The sequence below is a fragment of the Thyridium curvatum genome (genome assembly GCF_004353045.1).
Source record: "Thyridium curvatum strain D216 chromosome Unknown NODE_36_length_377547_cov_81.061009, whole genome shotgun sequence".
Taxonomy (NCBI): domain Eukaryota; kingdom Fungi; phylum Ascomycota; class Sordariomycetes; order Thyridiales; family Thyridiaceae; genus Thyridium; species Thyridium curvatum.
The window spans coordinates 76,891-93,476 of record NW_022156791.1 but is presented as its reverse complement, the minus strand read 5'-3'; the positions used below and the strand labels follow the sequence as shown (position 1 = coordinate 93,476).

Here is a 16,586-nt window from a genome sequence, read left to right as displayed (position 1 = left end):
ACGCAACTGGCCGAGAGTGGGTAACTATGGCTTTCAGCCAAGCAGCAGCCTCCGGCCAATGGTATGTGGCTTCCTTGATAACTTGCAAACATGGCACAACAGCACAGCAATCGTCGTTCACATGGGCATCATGTCCACACAGCGAGTATCTATGTTCAATGCCCTTTTTCATTTTTTCATCTCATTGCGGCTTCCCTAATTAAGCCGTGGATGCTAGAGTCAGAAATCCGTTTCGGAGGCCAAACGGGCCCCCCGTCCGTAGTAGTAGCGAGAACACCCCCCTGACACCAATGCCATGGAAAAGAAACAAGAAAACAATCCCCAGAGCTCCCTTAGGCGCTCGAGGCCAGGTCCTTCTTGAGGGTACCCTGGAACTGCTTCTTCTCCTCGGGCGTCTGGAAAGCACCGTGACCGAACTCGGACGAGGTGTCGATCCATTTGAGCTCGACCTTCTCCAGGGCTTTCCTTGAGGTGTGGGTGAACATGGACTTGCGCAGCGTCATGACACGCTTCTTGACACCGGGGATGGAGCCCTTGACCATGACGAAGTCGTTGTTGACCTCACCATAGCGGACGAAGCCACCAAGACTGTTGGGCGCACACACTGTCAGCTTGCCAAGTCCTGAAGCAATTCCAAAGAGTCAAAAGCCAAATCGAGACGGAAACTTACGGAGTGATCTTCTTCTTGGTAACATCGATCTCGGTGGCGGCGTTGTCGTCGGCGTCGCCCTTGCCGATGCGGTAGATCTTGTGGTTGACCGAGGTACGGTGGTGGTAACCCATCTGACCGGCACGGGCAACAGTCCACTGGACGTGGGAAGGATGCCAGGCACCGATACAAGCGACCTTGCGGAGACCCTTGTGGGTCTTGCGAGGAAGCTTCTTGGTGCCCCAGCGAGCCGTGACACCGTTGAAGCCGTGACCCTTGGTGACGGCAATGACGTCGATCATCTCGTCCATCTCGAAGATGGTGTCGATGGAGACGGGCTTCTCGAACAGGCCGTGGCCGAACTCGACCTTGTCGGCGACGGAGCCGCCGTTGATCTGGATCTCCATCAAGTGGGCCTTCTTCTGCTTGAGGGGCGTCTTGCGGATCTGGGTGTGGGCGAGGACACGGACGACGGTGCAGTACTTCTTCATGCGCTCGAGCTCGCGCGTGATGGAAGAGCCGCTGTTCTCCGAGTGCTTCTTGGCGTACTTGGTGAAGGCCTTCTTCTTGCTCTTGTACCAGTTCTTGTAGAATCGGCGCTTGACCTCGTCGCTCAAGTGCTCGGCCCAGACGGTGGTGAGGGATCGCAGGCCGCGGGGGGTCTCAATGTAACCGACCAGACCAACAACGATCATCTAGAAGATGTTAGCCATTGGCACATAGCCAAGCGGGCTGCATTGCTCGTACCGGTGGTGTATCAACAATAGTAACAGCCTCCACAACCTCCTTCTTGTGTGCCTTGGCGCCGGGTCGGTCGAGGTCACGGACGATGGTGGTCATGCCGGCCTTGTAGCCCATGGCGGCCGTCAGGTGGACGGGCTTCTTGGGGTCATCCTTGGGGAAGCTGCCGCGCACATGATTCTGGTTAGTCTCTGTACACCAAGAGAAATGACCCTTGCGCCTTGGGGAGGCAGATTGGACGTTTTTCCCTTCGTTTGTGAGATCGGGGTAGACTTACGACTTGACCTTTCCGCGGTGACGGGCAGCCCGCTTCCGGGGCAGGAAGGCCAGGGAGCCGTGGCGAGGCGCCTCGAACTTACGGTGACTCCTGCGTGATTGTTAGCATGGTCGTTGCTGATTGCGATCGAGGGCGTCGTGATGCTCACATTGTGCTGGATATGGGTGGACAATGAGATGTTTGAGAGGTCGGAGTTCCAAGTGTGTAAAAGTTCCCAGCGAAAAGTTCACTCAGAAATCGCAAAAATTTGTGGGAGGGCAGTGGGAGCGGAACTCGGGACCCTAAGCTCACGTGATGGGAGGAGAGGGACTGGGTCTCGATTTTTTTTCGCAGAAGACCTGTTCAAGTGGGGAGCCAGCTCAGTGAAGTGCCATTTTAGGGATGGCCAAATTCATCCGTTTTCTTATCTTATCAGAGCGGGTGCTACAGAACCCACCTACGGAGTACCTACGTACTCACTCATCCACGTCTGTGAATTGTCTCCGCAAAAAACCGTGCTGGGAAGAGGCAATAGGTAGCACTGACAGACCCTATCAGTACACTGGCAGACCCTATCAGTAGACTTCATCTTAACCACCACCGTCACCAAACTTCTTGCCCGACCCGGGACAGAGGCACTCACGATTCAGGGCCTGATTTACGAGCTTGGATTGAAGCTTCGTTGAAATTCATATATATAGACACAAACTAGAAAGTACTAGGCTCATGAACAGAACAAAAACTTGGAATTTTTGTCGACCCCCTAAAACGACTGCTATATACCCTTTGACCGTACATGCCCTACGACTGACTGTCTCCTTCCTACATGAGACATGACTACAGTAAAGACTTCCCGAAAAAACACAAAAAAAAAAAAAAAAAAAAAAAAAAAATTAAGGATAAAAGAAGAGGGGGAATAGTTGCAAAGTTGTTTTGAACAAGACGGAAATGAAAGAATTGCGTGAGCAAGACAATGCGGTGTACCACCCAGCCACAAAGTACAACCATGGAGTCCTCCGCGTCAAAAAGAAAAAACAGCTAGGCAACTGAACAGAGCTCGGGCTTAGAGTCGAGCGTATCCAGCTAAGATCCCTCCGTCTTGGGACCCATGACGCCATTGACACCCGCACTGGTCGGAGTCGTGTTCTTAATGTCACCGGATGCAGACCCAGGTCCAGAGGCGGGAGCAGAGGTGTGACCGGCCTTCTTGTCGTCTTCGCCGCTGTCATCGTAGTCCTCGTCCACGTCCATCTTACGAGCGGCCCTTTCCGGCTCATTGGCTGGCTGCGGGTGAGGAGCAGGGCCGTGATCCAGGCGCTGCCTCTCGTCGGCGGGGTAGTCCTTCGGCGCAGGGCCGGATGCCGGGCCGTCATGGATGATACCCTGCATAGGAGAGGGACCCTGCTGCATCGGCGGCAGGTGGTTCGGCATCGCGTGCGCAGGAGTGTGGTGCGCGGCCTCCGAAGGGTGATAAGAATCGTTGGCGTGACGCTGCTCTTCAGCACGACGATGCTCATCCGCGCGCCTCTGCTCATCAGCCCTTCGCTGGTCGTCCAGACGGCGTTGCTCCTCAAACCGCCGCGCCTCCGACGAGTTACGACGATACGGCTCCCGAGGCGGGGTGGACGGACGCCGGTGACGCATGTCCTCCATCCTGGCGCGGTTCTCGTCAGAGGCAGGCTTCTTAGCAGCGGGTTCATCATCCCACTCTCGGATCCTCTTGGGGCCGACAGACGCGGGCCGCTCGTGCTCCCGATGCGCACTTTCGACTGGGGGCGGGGGTGCGGATCCGGACTCGATGCCACTTTGAGGAGCATTGGGGTCGGCGTGGGGAGGGTACGGCGGCTGCTGCGGATAGGCAGACTTGGGGGAAGGCATCCGGTTGTCATGTACAGGCCGAGGATCCGCCCGAGGGCTGTTGCCTCTGTAGGGCATCAGGGGGTTGGGTGGCGGTGGCGGCCCGTTGACTCCGTTGAGGCTGGTCGCGGACTTGGCGGGACCGCCATAGTTAGGGTTGGCCACGCGAGGAGGGGGCTGAGAAGACTGGGGAGGCTGCTGCGACTGTGCCGGGGGTGGCGGCGGAGGGTAGTGCCCCGGGGGTGGAGGGGAAGGGCCACGCATTGACGGACCAAGTCGGTTCGGCTCGCCATAAGGCCTCATCTGTTGGCCTTCCTGTCGAGGACTGGGCTGTCTGGGTAGTGGCGGAGCCGGTCCGCGAAAGGGCTCTCGCTGGTCGTAAGGGTTAGGCGGCTGCGGGGGCGGGTTCAGATCCGACAGCCTTCCCCAGCCGCTGCTGCCAGGAGCAGGTGGCGGCGGGCCGTTTGGCGGCTGAGGTTGCTGCTGAGGAGCAGAGCCAGCCCATTGGGGCCCTGGAGGACCAACTGCGCCAGACTGGTAAGCCTGGGGGTGAACATCGGTGGGCATCGGCGCGCTGCCGGTTCCGTTGGTGGGCCCGTTCCGGAGAAGCTGCAGCCTGGCCTTGATATGAGGGTTGTTGGGGTCCAACTCGGCAGCCCTCTGGTATGCGTCAAGGGCATCGCTGATCTGATTGTTACACGATTCATACTACGAGGGTCTGTCAGCGATTGCCGCAATGCTTGGCATGAGTAGGAACAAGCAAGACTTACAAGCGTGCCCAAATCATACCACACTTCCGAGATGAAGGGGTTCAGACGGATAGCCCGTGAGTAGGCGTCGAGCGCATCCCTGTACTGGTTGATCTGGTAGTACAGGACACCGATCGAGCACCAGAAGGTTGGGTTTCGGCCATCACGGTACACGGCCTGTTGGTATGCCTCATATGCCTTGGGATACTTCTGTTGAGACATGTAGCATCGTCCAAGGAGGTACCAGCTCTGTGCGTCGCTGTTATCTGGTATGGGTTAGCACCTAATGGATGATCAAAGGTTCGTGTGGGTACCTACCGGCCGCAACAGATTTCTCGAGATATTCGATGGCACGCTCTTGGCTCTGGAAGGTGCTGCTCTGCTGGTGATGGAGCCATCCGAGCTGCTGCAGCACCTTGGCGTGGTTCGGGTCACGCTCAAGCACACGTTGATAGGCGGACTTAGCGCTATCATACTATTGCAACATTTAGTCACTACCCATGTGAGCGTGGTGGCGGTGAAGACTTACGTCTTTCTGTTGTTCATGTACGTGACCGATCTGGAACCAGATGTCTTCCTCCGTAAGGGGAGGAGGAGGCGAGTTCACAATGTATTTGAAGCACTGGAAAAGGTGGTCAGCGGACGATGCTACTGCTAGGCTGCCAACACAGGCACGTACCTCGAGACTTTGGTTGTACTTCTGTTGCTGCTTGTATATGATACCAAGGCGGAAGTAGATCTCGTTGGCCTTCTCGAAGTCAGGCTGCATCTGCATCACCTGGGAAAAGGCCTCTTCCGCATGGTCAAGAGAGCCGTAGCGGTCGTAAAGAATGCCTATCCCATACCAAAGTTTCGGCTCCTGCAGAAGAGTCAGGACACAAATCACTTTGCTGGCTTGGGGAGATAAAGACGTACTTTGGGGTTCCGCAGATTGACCAGAGCGGACTGGTAAGCGGCATAAGCCTGCTGTAGGTCATCCATCATCAAGTAGCAATGCCCTTTTTGATCAATTAGCATGCGAGCGTGGATCGGCAGACGTGCCTGACAGTCAAAGAGCGAGAGCACTCACCAAGGCTGCCCCAGACCTCGCCATTTGTCGAATCGATCTTGAGGATGGCATTCAGATATTCCACAGCTTTGCCGAAGTCCTCGCGAGTTCTCAGGATCAAGCTTATGGCATTCATGGCTTGGACCGAGTTAGGGTTCGCGCGCAGAGCATGTTCGTAGGCGAGCATGGCTTCGTCAAGGTTGCCCAGCAGCTCAGAAAAGCTCCCTAGAAGCGGCGCGAGTTAGTACATCTGGGCAGGACAACGAGGGCACTGCAGCCGGCAGTGCTGGACGTAGCAGGAGTTGAATTGTTTGCGCCATACCGATTTGGATCCAAACGGCCTCGTTCATGGCCAAGATTTGTCGCGATGGCGCATGGGGATATCCTTGCGACCCAGGCCCGCCAGGCGGCGGCGGCGGGCCAGGAGGGCCGTGATGCTGCATGTGCATCGACATGGGCGGGGATGGGTGGTGTTGAGCCATCTTTGCTATGCGCGAAGATGACCTGCGCTAAGTTGGTCGAGGGTCGAGTCGCCTCGTCGTGGTTGCAAATCTGCAATCTCGATATATGGGGAACAAGGGCGGTTGCAGCCGTTGATCTCGCGCTATGCGGACTACCCAGTGTGTGCAACCGGCCAAGACGGCGCAGATGTTCTCCGGCCGAAAAAAAGAGAAACAAAGTGAACAATAAGGGACTTCTGCTGGCAGAAGAGTAGCTCGCGTCGGGCCCGAGTTGCTGATGCTGCTCAATCGCGCACTGGAGGCGATGCGATGACGGGGCGGACAGCGAGGCTGAAGAGCCTATGAAAGTCGAGCTACCAACAGCGCGGGGACTCAGCCAAGCAAATGGCCGAGGGAAAGAGAAATAAAAGTATCGAAATTAATCAATGACTGACCGCGGGAACCAGTAATGGCCGCGGCGAGGAGGTTTGGGAAGGCCCAAGAGGACAGTGGAGGAGGCGGAGGATGATGACGAGACTTGGTGGTGAGGGTTGCGAGAGGAGAGGTGAAGGGAGCGAGAGAGGAAAACCCTTTCGTTTCCTGCGGGTGAAGGAGCGATGGGGATGGCGGGTAGGGGAAAAAGAAGGATTGCGAGGGACGCAAGCTTGAGCCCAAACTCCCCTTACCCACGCACGATTCAAAATGGGCTTGACGCTTTCGCAGGGATTCTTAGGAAGGATAAGGTGGAGTGGACCTAAACCCTCGCCGCCAAGGCCAGGTACTCATGGCGCAAGTCCCGCCAGGGTCGAGGCGACCTGGGACGACATGCGGCGAACAGGGGCCCACCCCGGCGAGGTGCCCGCAAACACACCCCTGCCTGGGTGTGTGGGGCCACGCAACGGGCTGTGCCACGATTGCGATGAAACAAGTACTCGCTACCTCGAGAGTGGGGACGGGCGAGGTACCGGCCGTCGCCTTTACATGCTTACCTAAAGAGGACCGTAAATTAACGTGCCCTACCCACACGCCTGCAGTGAGAAGTGGGCTCGGGTGGGCCTGGGCTGGTTGTGCGATTGGGAAAATGGGCGGCACCACCCCCGATACATCATCTGCTCCGTAGCGTCTGCACTCTAATAAACCCTACCTTGGCTCCCCACACCATCCCCCTCCCCCTAGCTCCTCGGTTTCTCCAGCCATCATTGTCAACGCCATCACCGTGCCACGGCCGGTTAGCCGGCCCACTTTTTGCCAGATCCAGGTGGCCTCGAACTCTTCCTTTTTTTCTGCGCGGCACGCCGGTATTTACCTCTTGGTCGTCAGTCACACTGGGCACAGGGCGTGCAGTAGGCAAATGCGTGCAGACAAGGCATGCATGTGCAGGTGGAATATGCAGGCCGTCCACCCCCATCATCCACCACCTACCTTACCTGACCTTCCCTTACTCAACAGCAATCGCTTGATGAGTGAGCTATTCCCACCATGTGGGCACGCATCGTCCAACGACCCAGGTACGAGCAGAGATAAAATGAGCAGCAGACTTCTCCAGGAGAAGTTTAACTCCTCCATTGAGTGAAGTGCTCTCGAACCAAGAACAGGAGGAATGCCATTCTCCACTCGCTCGGCACCTCGTCTTCCAGATCACCATCCATCATCTCCTCTTTCATTTAGTCTCATGGGACCATCGTCGCGATTCCATTCCCGTCCGCGGTCTCTATTCTTCGATTATACACCAAAACTGATCGCTGTTGTTACTGTTACTGTTGCTGCCCCTGTTTCGAAAGCAAAAGTGGGAAACCAGCTCCGCCTGTGTGCCTCGCGGCGAGCGAAGGGCGATCCGGGTTCGCTACAGGGCTTGAACAGTGGTTGCGTTTCATCCCAAATCTACTGGCCCTGTTCGTTGGCGACGGAAGGGGTTGCAGTGGCCCGCGCTTGTGGTGCGGAGGTACGTACAGCAACCCTCAATTTCCAGAAATGCGCGATGGAGAAAGGCAACTGGGCTGGTAGACTGTGGTTCCCTGTGGAGCCGAGCGCCTGACGGAATGTACCCTAAAACTGTACATGAGGTACCGGAACGTAGGTCTTGTACCAAGACAAGCGTGCGATGGGAGCAGGAGTGCCACTTGGAGCCTCCTCGTCGCAAACGCGCACACACTGACACAGCTCCCCAAAGAAGAGAGATCACCACCCACACTGTTCTCCTCTCAGCCTGCGGCGCTGTGCCATGGCTGGGTTGGCTGACAGTTCTGGATCGGGATGGGCGGGGAGTTCTTCGCGACCTGGCCCAGGTGGCTTACCTAGAATCGGCCACTATCAGATGTCTTGTCTGTCCCACCCGAGACAGGTGTGTGAGTGCACACACACACGCGCATACACCTACTCCATCAGAGCTGCATACATCACACACACGCACTCGCTCACACACGGCACGCCAATTGACCTCCCATCCATGCAGCTCTGGCTGCTGAGGGGGGAGGAGGAGGAGGGGAAGTACGGCCGTGCCAGCCCACACCCCCCGTCAATCATCATCGCACATCCCACAACCTCTCACACGCATACGGAGTACACACACCGACAGGGGTCGAGGATGATGGCTGGCGTTTGGTCATGGTGGGCAGCAGCAGCAGCAGCCAGTGCCACTGATGAACGAAGCTTCTTTTTATCCCGCCCGCCAAGCCAAGCCTACTTAATAAAGGGGGCGTGAGCAGCGCCGCTCCTGCGTGCCATGCCACATCACTCACATCCAATCCGAACCATCTCACAGCGGAATAGGCGCATTACCTAAAACTACGGTGTGTCCAGCCGACGTTGAATGGCGGACTGAGCTTGCAATCCCCACCCACCCATTTCTGTCCGGGGCCCTGCTCGTCATCGGGAATTATTCTGGGATATGGCCGCGAGCCTACTTGTACTCAGCCAAAGGCGCCCCCTGTTCTCGCTACCGCTCCTCCCCTTCTGCGTGCTGACTACTCGCCTCAGAAAGCATATTATCCTCCAGAACCTATTTCGCCAGTTCTTGGTTCGCCAATCATCAGACATTGGCCTCATCGCACATATGACGCGGCTTGGGCGCAACCAATTTGCCCGGCTCAACAAGAAACGTCGTTGCTATCATCTCGTACCCCTGGCGCCGGCCCGGCCGAGTTTCCCTGGTCAATCCCTCAACCGTGGATATGGAACAAACTGGTTTAATATATAGGTGCCGATGAACCCATATGAATGAAAGTCAGAAAATAAAGTAGAACGACCATCTATCACGAACGACCCCATGCCATTAAGATTTTCCAGGCAAACTGTTTAATAAACCGGCACTCGAAAAGGCTGCTGGCGTCACAGGGCCTGGCGACGCGACATGTGTCAGGTCGCCCGCAATTATCCATCCATCTGGTAGCGACACCTCGGCTCACTGCGCATCAACTATCACAGCTCTGCCCTCCAAAAGGACCACGCACATCTGCGGCTCCCACGTACGTCATCGTCTTTTGGTATGAAGGTCGACGCGACATCGGCAGTTAGTGGGAATGGCCTCATTTAAACCCATCTAGATTCACCCGCGTCGCGCCCCATCTAGGTCGCTGTCTGTGCATTCCAGATCCCCCCTCCGATTTTGCAAACGCCAGTTCTCCCCGCCTGGCGTGCCGGCGTGGCATGCCAGAGCCAGAGACAAGCCCCTGGAGGAATGTGGCAGACCCGCCGGCCGTCTGCACCAGGGCAGGCGAGTCAGGAAGGTGGAAGAGGGGGGTCTCGAAAGAGTGAGTGGTGGTGGTGTGGTAGGTAGCGTCAGTCAGAGACACACAGGCTTTCGTACATACCCGTTATAATGGGCGGCGGGGTGCGGCTTTGCCTTCCCAAGCATGACAAGCAGCACCCAAGCACCCAAGCTTCCATCCTGGTCCAGAAAAAGGTACGTACCTCCGATCTAGCCGTCAAAGGGGGGGGCAGGGGGGGCCGCCAGGGAAACGAAAAAGGGGAACGGGGGTGGTTTTTTAGGGTACTCTGGAGAAAATATGGGCAGCTGCATCCAGCTCTCCCGTCAAAGGGAAACACCCGGCCCAGGCGGCATGTTCGCTAATGCCCTTCTGGAACGGGCCACGTGCCGCCTATTCTTTTTGCTAGGTAGGCGCAACACCACCTGGCAACCTTTTTGTTAGGGGGGGGCTTGTCACTATTTCGAGCACACCCGTTCATGAATGATTCACGATGAGATCGGACAGAGAGCACGAGGTTGTGGGAGTCATCAAGGATCAAGACAGTCAGGTCAGCCACCCCTTGGATTTCTGTTGCAAGGATCTCGCCAGCTGATGTCTTGCCGGCTCCTCGGGTGGCGCCGCAAGGCAGAGCGGCCTGCGCCAGCTATGTCATCCGGCGCCTCTCTGCCTGCAGGTCGAGCAGCACAAACAGCAAATGCTGCCACAGAGCAGAGGGCCACGGGCGAGAAGATGATAGCCTTTCTTCATCCCGCAGCGCTCTCATCTTCTTGATGGCATCTCTCTCTCTCGCGCTCTACGTAGAAGGAACACCTTTTATCTACTTGACATGTCTTTTAGTACACACCCACCCTCCAACGCAACCCTGGCCCAGGGTTGTTGCAAAAAATTCAGGCGAGCCCCCCCGGATATGACGCCGATGATGCCTACAGGCATTTTTACTTTCTCGGGTACATAGTAGGCAACTACCTAGTAGGTGGGTGTGGGTGAGATGTACGAACGGTTTCAGCTTTTTTATTTATTTTATCTAGGTACCTACTCTCCTCGCTCGGCTGCTGATCTGGCAAACCAGGGTGTAAAGTACAAGTAGATTGGGCAGGGGGTGTGGTGTGGGTGTTCATGGAAATTGGCAATTGGGCCGGCGGCGGACGGCACGGCCCACGGGCTTTGCCTGCCTGCTGGCAATTGGCAACCCCATCCATCCATCCATCCCTTGACAAGGAGACGGAGACAGGGGTAAGGTAGTTATGTACTTGTATGATGGTGTAGGTACTCCGTACGGTAAGTCGTTTGCCTCGCTTCATGTGGCGGCGGTCAAGGTGGTGTAGAGGCCATTTAGGATTTGCAGGCGCCGAAAAAAAACAAATATCGATCATAGATGGTGTTATTAGTGCATCGATGCCCGGAAACAGGGCTGTCTCGGAGCTACCTACTACCTAGTCTAGATCCCCCACGACGCCAGCCTGACAACATCCACAACGCCTCCATTCATAATATCACTAGCAAGTAAGTACTTGGGTGTCGCATCCCTTATGCCCTTTCTCCTTCCCAAGTACCTAGGTACTTGACATGCACCCGATCTAAAGCTCCTCTCCGCCCATCAATAGATCTTGATATTCTGCCAGATCAGTTAATCAAGACACCGAGGTTTGCCCTGTTACTTTTATGGTATCATTTCACACATTCTAACTTTTGTATCTCCTCCAGCAGCAACAGCAACAAAACTACCAACTCTACGTTGTAAAGACCCTTACAGTGGTATCCATGCTGCCCGTCGCGACAACACAACGTATCTGCGTGTTAGGCGGTTGGCCCTTGCCATCAAGAGGCTTTCCGCGGCCGCCTGCTCCATCCGCCGGTGCTTGGGGCACATCGCTGACAATTCCCGGCGCCCATCTAAGGCATGTGATGAACTGCTCGTGCGCGTCCGTCAGGACTTTGACGCACTTGCCCTCCTGGCTGAGGTCCCAGCACCGCAATGTTTTGTCGTCCGCCACGGAGAGCAGGTATTTGCCACCCGGGTGCCAAACAAGAGCGGTGACCCAGTTGTCGTGACCAACCAACGTCTTCAAGCAGGTACCACGAGCGTCCCAGATCTTGATCGTCTTGTCCCGAGAACCGCTTGCCATGAACTCGGCCGAGTTGGTCGACGGCGGCGTTTTCAGCCCGGCCCAAGCTGCGAGGTGCTTGTAAGACGCTGGTGGGGCGAGGGCGCAGCACTGAATGACGTTTTCATGTGCGGCCAACGTGATGATGTTCTCCGGGTTGGGCGATGATGTGTCCCACATGCGTATTGATCGGTCATTACCAGTAGATAGCAGGTAACGGCCGTCAACCGAAGGGCAGACATCACGGATCCATCCCGTATGACCGTGCAATGTCCTGGTGCAGAATCCAGTGGTGGTGTCCCATATCCTCAGTGTTTGGTCTCCGCTCGCGCTCACAAGGAGATTGCCGGATGGGATGAACCGCACAGTACTGATGCTATGATCGTGGCCTTGAAGGGTGCGAATATTCTTATACCCATCTGCCGGATCCCACAACTTGATCGTCAGATCAGCACTACAGGATGCCAGGAGAACAGCCCCTTTGGGACCACCAAAATCCACATCCCGTACAGCTTGTGTATGAGCTTTGATCGTTCTCTCTAGCTCGCCAAATTCCCAGTCCCATATCTTGATCGTGCAGTCATCCGAACCAGAGGCGAGTGAAGAGAAGACCGGATGGAAGGCAATGCAGTTGACCGTGTCGCGATGTGATTCGAGGTTGTAGCGGGGTGGTGACCTTGGAAGCCAGGAAGTGGGATCTTGACTGCGTTTCGAGATGAAGGCAGGTGAAATGTTGTCAAGTTCTGCTTGCAGAGTCGCATTTCGGGTCTCAAACTCCATTATCTAGAGGAATTGGTTAGCGACCAGCCCAACATCCAGGGGGGATATGCATGCCTTCTTCTGTAGTCTGACAACACTTGTCCATTTCTTTTGGAGCAGGGTTTCGTACTTCTTGGTCGTCTCAATATCGAACTCTTCTTCTCCCAACTTCATCTCCGCCCTCATGGCGGCGGCGGATTCTTGAAAGCCATTTGCCGCAAGGTAAGCTATCATAGACTTGTGCCTAGAGACATGGGCATAAGTTAGTTTGGTCTGGCTACCATAGGTCCAAGAGGGGGCGGGGGAGTGTATGGGAAACTCGACGTACAGCTCATCCGCTTGTCGGCTCGTCAGTACAGGATTCATTGTCGGGTCCAGAAGAGCTCATATGCTTCCGGAGGCTGAGGCCCGGCCACGATAGCTGCCCATCCACTGTTTGTGGTGGGAACGATCAGTGGAGCGCGGGGGGAGATCGCGAGCTGCAAATGTTGCGCGGGGACGATCTTTGGGCGCTACTTGCACTTGCGATGCGGATGAGGCGGTATGGAGGTGCTGGGAACAGGTTTCATGCTCTTGGAAAAGGCGAATTCGAAAGTTGAGGTTACAAACAAGACAAGTGCTTCTTTGAACAGGGCTCACTCCTTGCGTATAAACGCGGCCCAAGCACTGCGAAGCTGCACGTGACAGCGGTGGACCCCTCCATTTGGCTGAGGAAGGGTGGGGTGAAGGTGTACTATCACTGGTCAATGCAAACACGAACCTCACTCCCACCTGTAGGTACTTACTTACATCGTCACCTCCCGCTGTGCACCTCTAAATTTACCAACAATTCTCCAACCTGTCGGTCCGTCAAACCACGGGTTTCTCAGTTCTCAGTTGTGAAGACGTTTGATTGCTCAGATTGGAGAGGGATCGGAGAAGGAGGTAAGAAAAGGGATTAACCTTTCCTGCGACGCCGACGTCGATCATACTCCGACGTCTAATCGCCTCCGTAAATCAGCATCCCGTGGCTCTGGCCCGTTCGGCCCAGAACCTTGAGGGGGCGGATAAGGAGGGCGACGAGACGCAAGGATGTCGCAGATCAGCCAATCCGCGGATCTTTACAGAATATCTGGAAAGAGGTGGCCAGTGTTGTTTTGATCCAAGGCTACTTGGCCTCCAGCTACCGCCCGCTTGCTTCTTTCGAAAGAGACGGGTTCGCAGCTTCGAAAGACATCAAAGACTGTGTGAATACTACTTCACGCACGCCCACGTTATACAACGGGTTGACAAGCGGAACACATACCACGAGCGTTCTTGGATATGGCGTTACGTGCATTGCATTGACCCGGACGCAAGAGGATGCGGTGCGACCCAGGACAATTTGTCACCGTGACCCGCCTCGTATTACGTGTCCGGGCTGAGGTATCGTAAGCCAGCTCGCAGAAAGTGAAAAAAAAAGAAAAAAAATTGTCTGGAGATACTTGGTCACCTACTCTTGCATTCCAAAATAAGAAAGGTAAAACTTCATGCTCGCTATTCCATAGAACTATCAGCGCGGCTGCGGAAGGGTAAAATGCAGGGCACCGATATCTGACCATGCCACGGACCAAGCCTTTTGCCCTTTCGTCGTCACCAGCCGAGCCTGCAATACAAAACGAAACAAGAGAAAACACAACTCCGTCGTGCCCGTCTATGATTACAACCCCTAGGGTATAATGCACCATGTCCGTGGGTCATATTGCCAGAAAACGTCGTGAAGACCCGCGCTGCCTTGCCATCGCAAAAAAGATCGCTGGTTCTCCTAGATTTCCAGACACTAACCGGGTACAGAAAAGGGCTGCTCGTATTAAAAATACCACGCAGAATTCTCAGAAGGCTATTCCAGGTATCTGCTCCTGCTCCAAGCTTCTGCTCATCTTCTCAAAAACTTTCGCCTCGTCTCATCCAATATCTAGGAATTTGACCTGCTGTCTCCAGAGTCGTGATCCGGCGAGTAGTTGGTCTCGCCGAGCAGGCCGGCCGGCTGCGACGTCATAGCAGTCTGCGTCCCCGGCTGCGGCTGCGTCTCCACCTTGGGCCCCGTCGCGACGGCGGGAGGCGGCTGCTGGGGTGGCCCGTTCACGGCGTGGGAAGCCGCGCGGGTCGCCACATTCGCCGTGGCGGCGTGCAGCCGCTGGTCCAGGGCCTTGAGGGCCAGCGCTCTCCTCCTCTCCGCCTCGGCCCTAGCGCTGCCCGGGACACCGCGCTGCAGGAAGCTGTCCCCCCTGGCGGCCGACACGTCCGCCTGGGAGAAGGGAGTGCACAGGCGCACGGCCACCAGCACGTTGAAGATCTGGTCGGCCGCGCCGGCCACGACGGGCTTGACGGCGTTGGGGAAGAACTCGGCAAAGGCAAAGGTCTCGCTGGCGTCGCCGCGGAGGGCGGTGGGTTGGGAGGCGTCCAGATCCGGGAAGACGGTCTTGTAGAAGCGCAGGTAGGTCCAGCTCGTGATGAAGCCGACGACGGCCAGGAAGAAGGAGGCCGCGGTGAGCAGCGGCGTGAGGGTGAGGATGAGAACGAGGCCGATGTAAAGAAGCGGGAAGCGAGGCACACGGAGCGAGATGATACCGCGGAAGAGAGTCACCGTGTGCGCGGGGACGAGCTGGCTAAAGGCGACGAGGAAGGAGATCTGGAAAGGGATAGTGCCGGCGATGGTGGTCAAGCTGTAGATGGCCTTCCAGTTAGCAGTGTTCCTGTGACTGTGTTCAATAGGAAGGGTCTTCATGGTGTCATCACATACGTCCAGCGCTCGTTGCGTGTAAAGGTAAAGAACAGAATCATGATTCCAAAGGTCAGGATGTTCGGAATCAGGGATGTGATGAGGAGGAACTTGGCGAACTCGCGCGACGACCAGGCACGCTCAAGATACCGACCGCCATTGTAGAGGGTCATGCAAGCAATTGAGAGGGTGAAGATGTTGCTCTCGACGAGCGATGTGGTCAGGAAAGTCCATGGATATATCAGGGACAGCTGGGGTATCAGTGTGAGGTAGGGGATGACGATCTCGGACTGCGCGCTCCATTGCCGGTAGCGGATAGCAGCACTGAGGACCGACTGTAATACAAGCGCAATCAGAATGATGCGTGTAACAGGCGGGATATTTAATCGTGGAGGCATGGTCGCGGCGTCGAGTGCTCGTCGAGGTCGGGGGTTTGGCGATGCTGGATTGCTAGTCGGGGATAGTCCTGATCGTAGGTAGCTGTCTTTTTGTCCTTTCACATGGCGTCGCGTCGGGACTAGCGGGATGCGTCTGGTTGGCTGGCTGCTTCTGGAGCCAGTTCAGTCTTTTGAGTTGGCGAGTCTTGCTACTCCGTAGTCTGCTGCGCTGTTGCCTCAGGCTAGACGGGAACCAAGCGTGCCAGGGGGAGTAGCTGACTGAACTGGGGCGGACGGGAAACGGCGGCGTCCTCGAAGCAGGGGCCATGTGGTGGAAGACAGGGAGGAGCTCCCTACAAATGGCGCCTCGTCGGGATTCCGAGGCACTAACACAGCCTCATACTAACCCTCTATGATTTTGCTAAGAGGCATCCATCCATCTTCTTTCTCGGCTCGTCCCTTTTTATTCCTTTTTTCTGTTGCTCCACTGTCGAGTTCAATTTATTACCTTCGTACAGTACTCCATAAGGTGCTTGCTTTAATTGAGCTGCGATCCACATCAGGGGGAAGACGGCAGCTTCTACTTGGTTTCCCACCCAAATGGTCAAGTAGCTGGCGGAACGAACTGTGTACCTACGCCCTTTTTCGAGATGCCAATGATGGATCCAGCCTCGGTGTGCACGATGCCTCGTCAATGGATTGCTGCAACGCGACAGAAGAAGGACTCTCATCACCCACTTTGATGTTTGTATGTGCTTGTAGGTACGGTCGGGCATAAGGGCGTACCATTTCCGTCCCTCCCTCGCCCCTCGCCCCTCTGAAACAAGGGTATGTGTGTGTATCGGGCTATTTTTTGATGAGGCACGTCAAAGGAGCCCGTCCAATCAAAGGGGTTCGTTAATGAGATCCTCACAGGAAACCCCGGTGCCACGGCACCCTTGCAGGACGTATGCCTGTCTTGTCGCGCGTGTCTCCATTCTGGATGAGCCAGCCACTTTACCCTCCGCACACCTAGTTACTTCGTAGGGTGGTAGGCAAAGGCAGGTTGACGGACACGGGTGTGTGGAGGCAAATGAAGGTCGGTCTGCAGGGAGCGTATGACTACGCACGCAATACCAAAACCCTAAGGATACCTTTGCCCTTGGAAACGACAAGGCG

The 16,586-nt window shown here is 55.9% G+C and overlaps 4 protein-coding genes across 4 annotated transcripts; all 4 read right to left on the bottom strand.

Moving 5' to 3' along the window:
* Window positions 1-332: 332 nt before the first annotated feature.
* Window positions 333-2,339, bottom strand: E0L32_006365 (uncharacterized protein; the record flags this gene model as incomplete). The annotated part of the gene is made up of 5 exons (XM_031140989.1): window positions 333-588; window positions 671-1,344; window positions 1,397-1,610; window positions 1,668-1,757; window positions 2,290-2,339. 5 exons carry the CDS (start codon window positions 2,337-2,339, stop codon window positions 333-335), a joined length of 1,284 nt encoding a protein of 427 aa, XP_030994876.1.
* A 390-nt stretch (window positions 2,340-2,729) lies between these two features.
* On the bottom strand, window positions 2,730-5,782 carry E0L32_006364 (uncharacterized protein; the record flags this gene model as incomplete). The annotated part of the gene is made up of 8 exons (XM_031140988.1): window positions 2,730-4,211; window positions 4,274-4,518; window positions 4,571-4,727; window positions 4,782-4,874; window positions 4,932-5,111; window positions 5,168-5,250; window positions 5,322-5,525; window positions 5,623-5,782. The coding sequence occupies 8 exons, from the start codon at window positions 5,780-5,782 to the stop codon at window positions 2,730-2,732; spliced, it is 2,604 nt and encodes an 867-aa protein (XP_030994875.1).
* A 5,395-nt stretch (window positions 5,783-11,177) lies between these two features.
* On the bottom strand, window positions 11,178-12,332 carry E0L32_006363 (uncharacterized protein; the record flags this gene model as incomplete). The annotated part of the gene is made up of 1 exon (XM_031140987.1): window positions 11,178-12,332. The coding sequence occupies one exon, from the start codon at window positions 12,330-12,332 to the stop codon at window positions 11,178-11,180; it is 1,155 nt and encodes a 384-aa protein (XP_030994874.1).
* Window positions 12,333-14,244: 1,912 nt separating this feature from the next.
* Window positions 14,245-15,449, bottom strand: E0L32_006362 (uncharacterized protein; the record flags this gene model as incomplete). Its single annotated transcript, XM_031140986.1, has 2 exons — window positions 14,245-15,025; window positions 15,073-15,449. The coding sequence occupies 2 exons, from the start codon at window positions 15,447-15,449 to the stop codon at window positions 14,245-14,247; spliced, it is 1,158 nt and encodes a 385-aa protein (XP_030994873.1).
* Window positions 15,450-16,586: the final 1,137 nt, after the last annotated feature.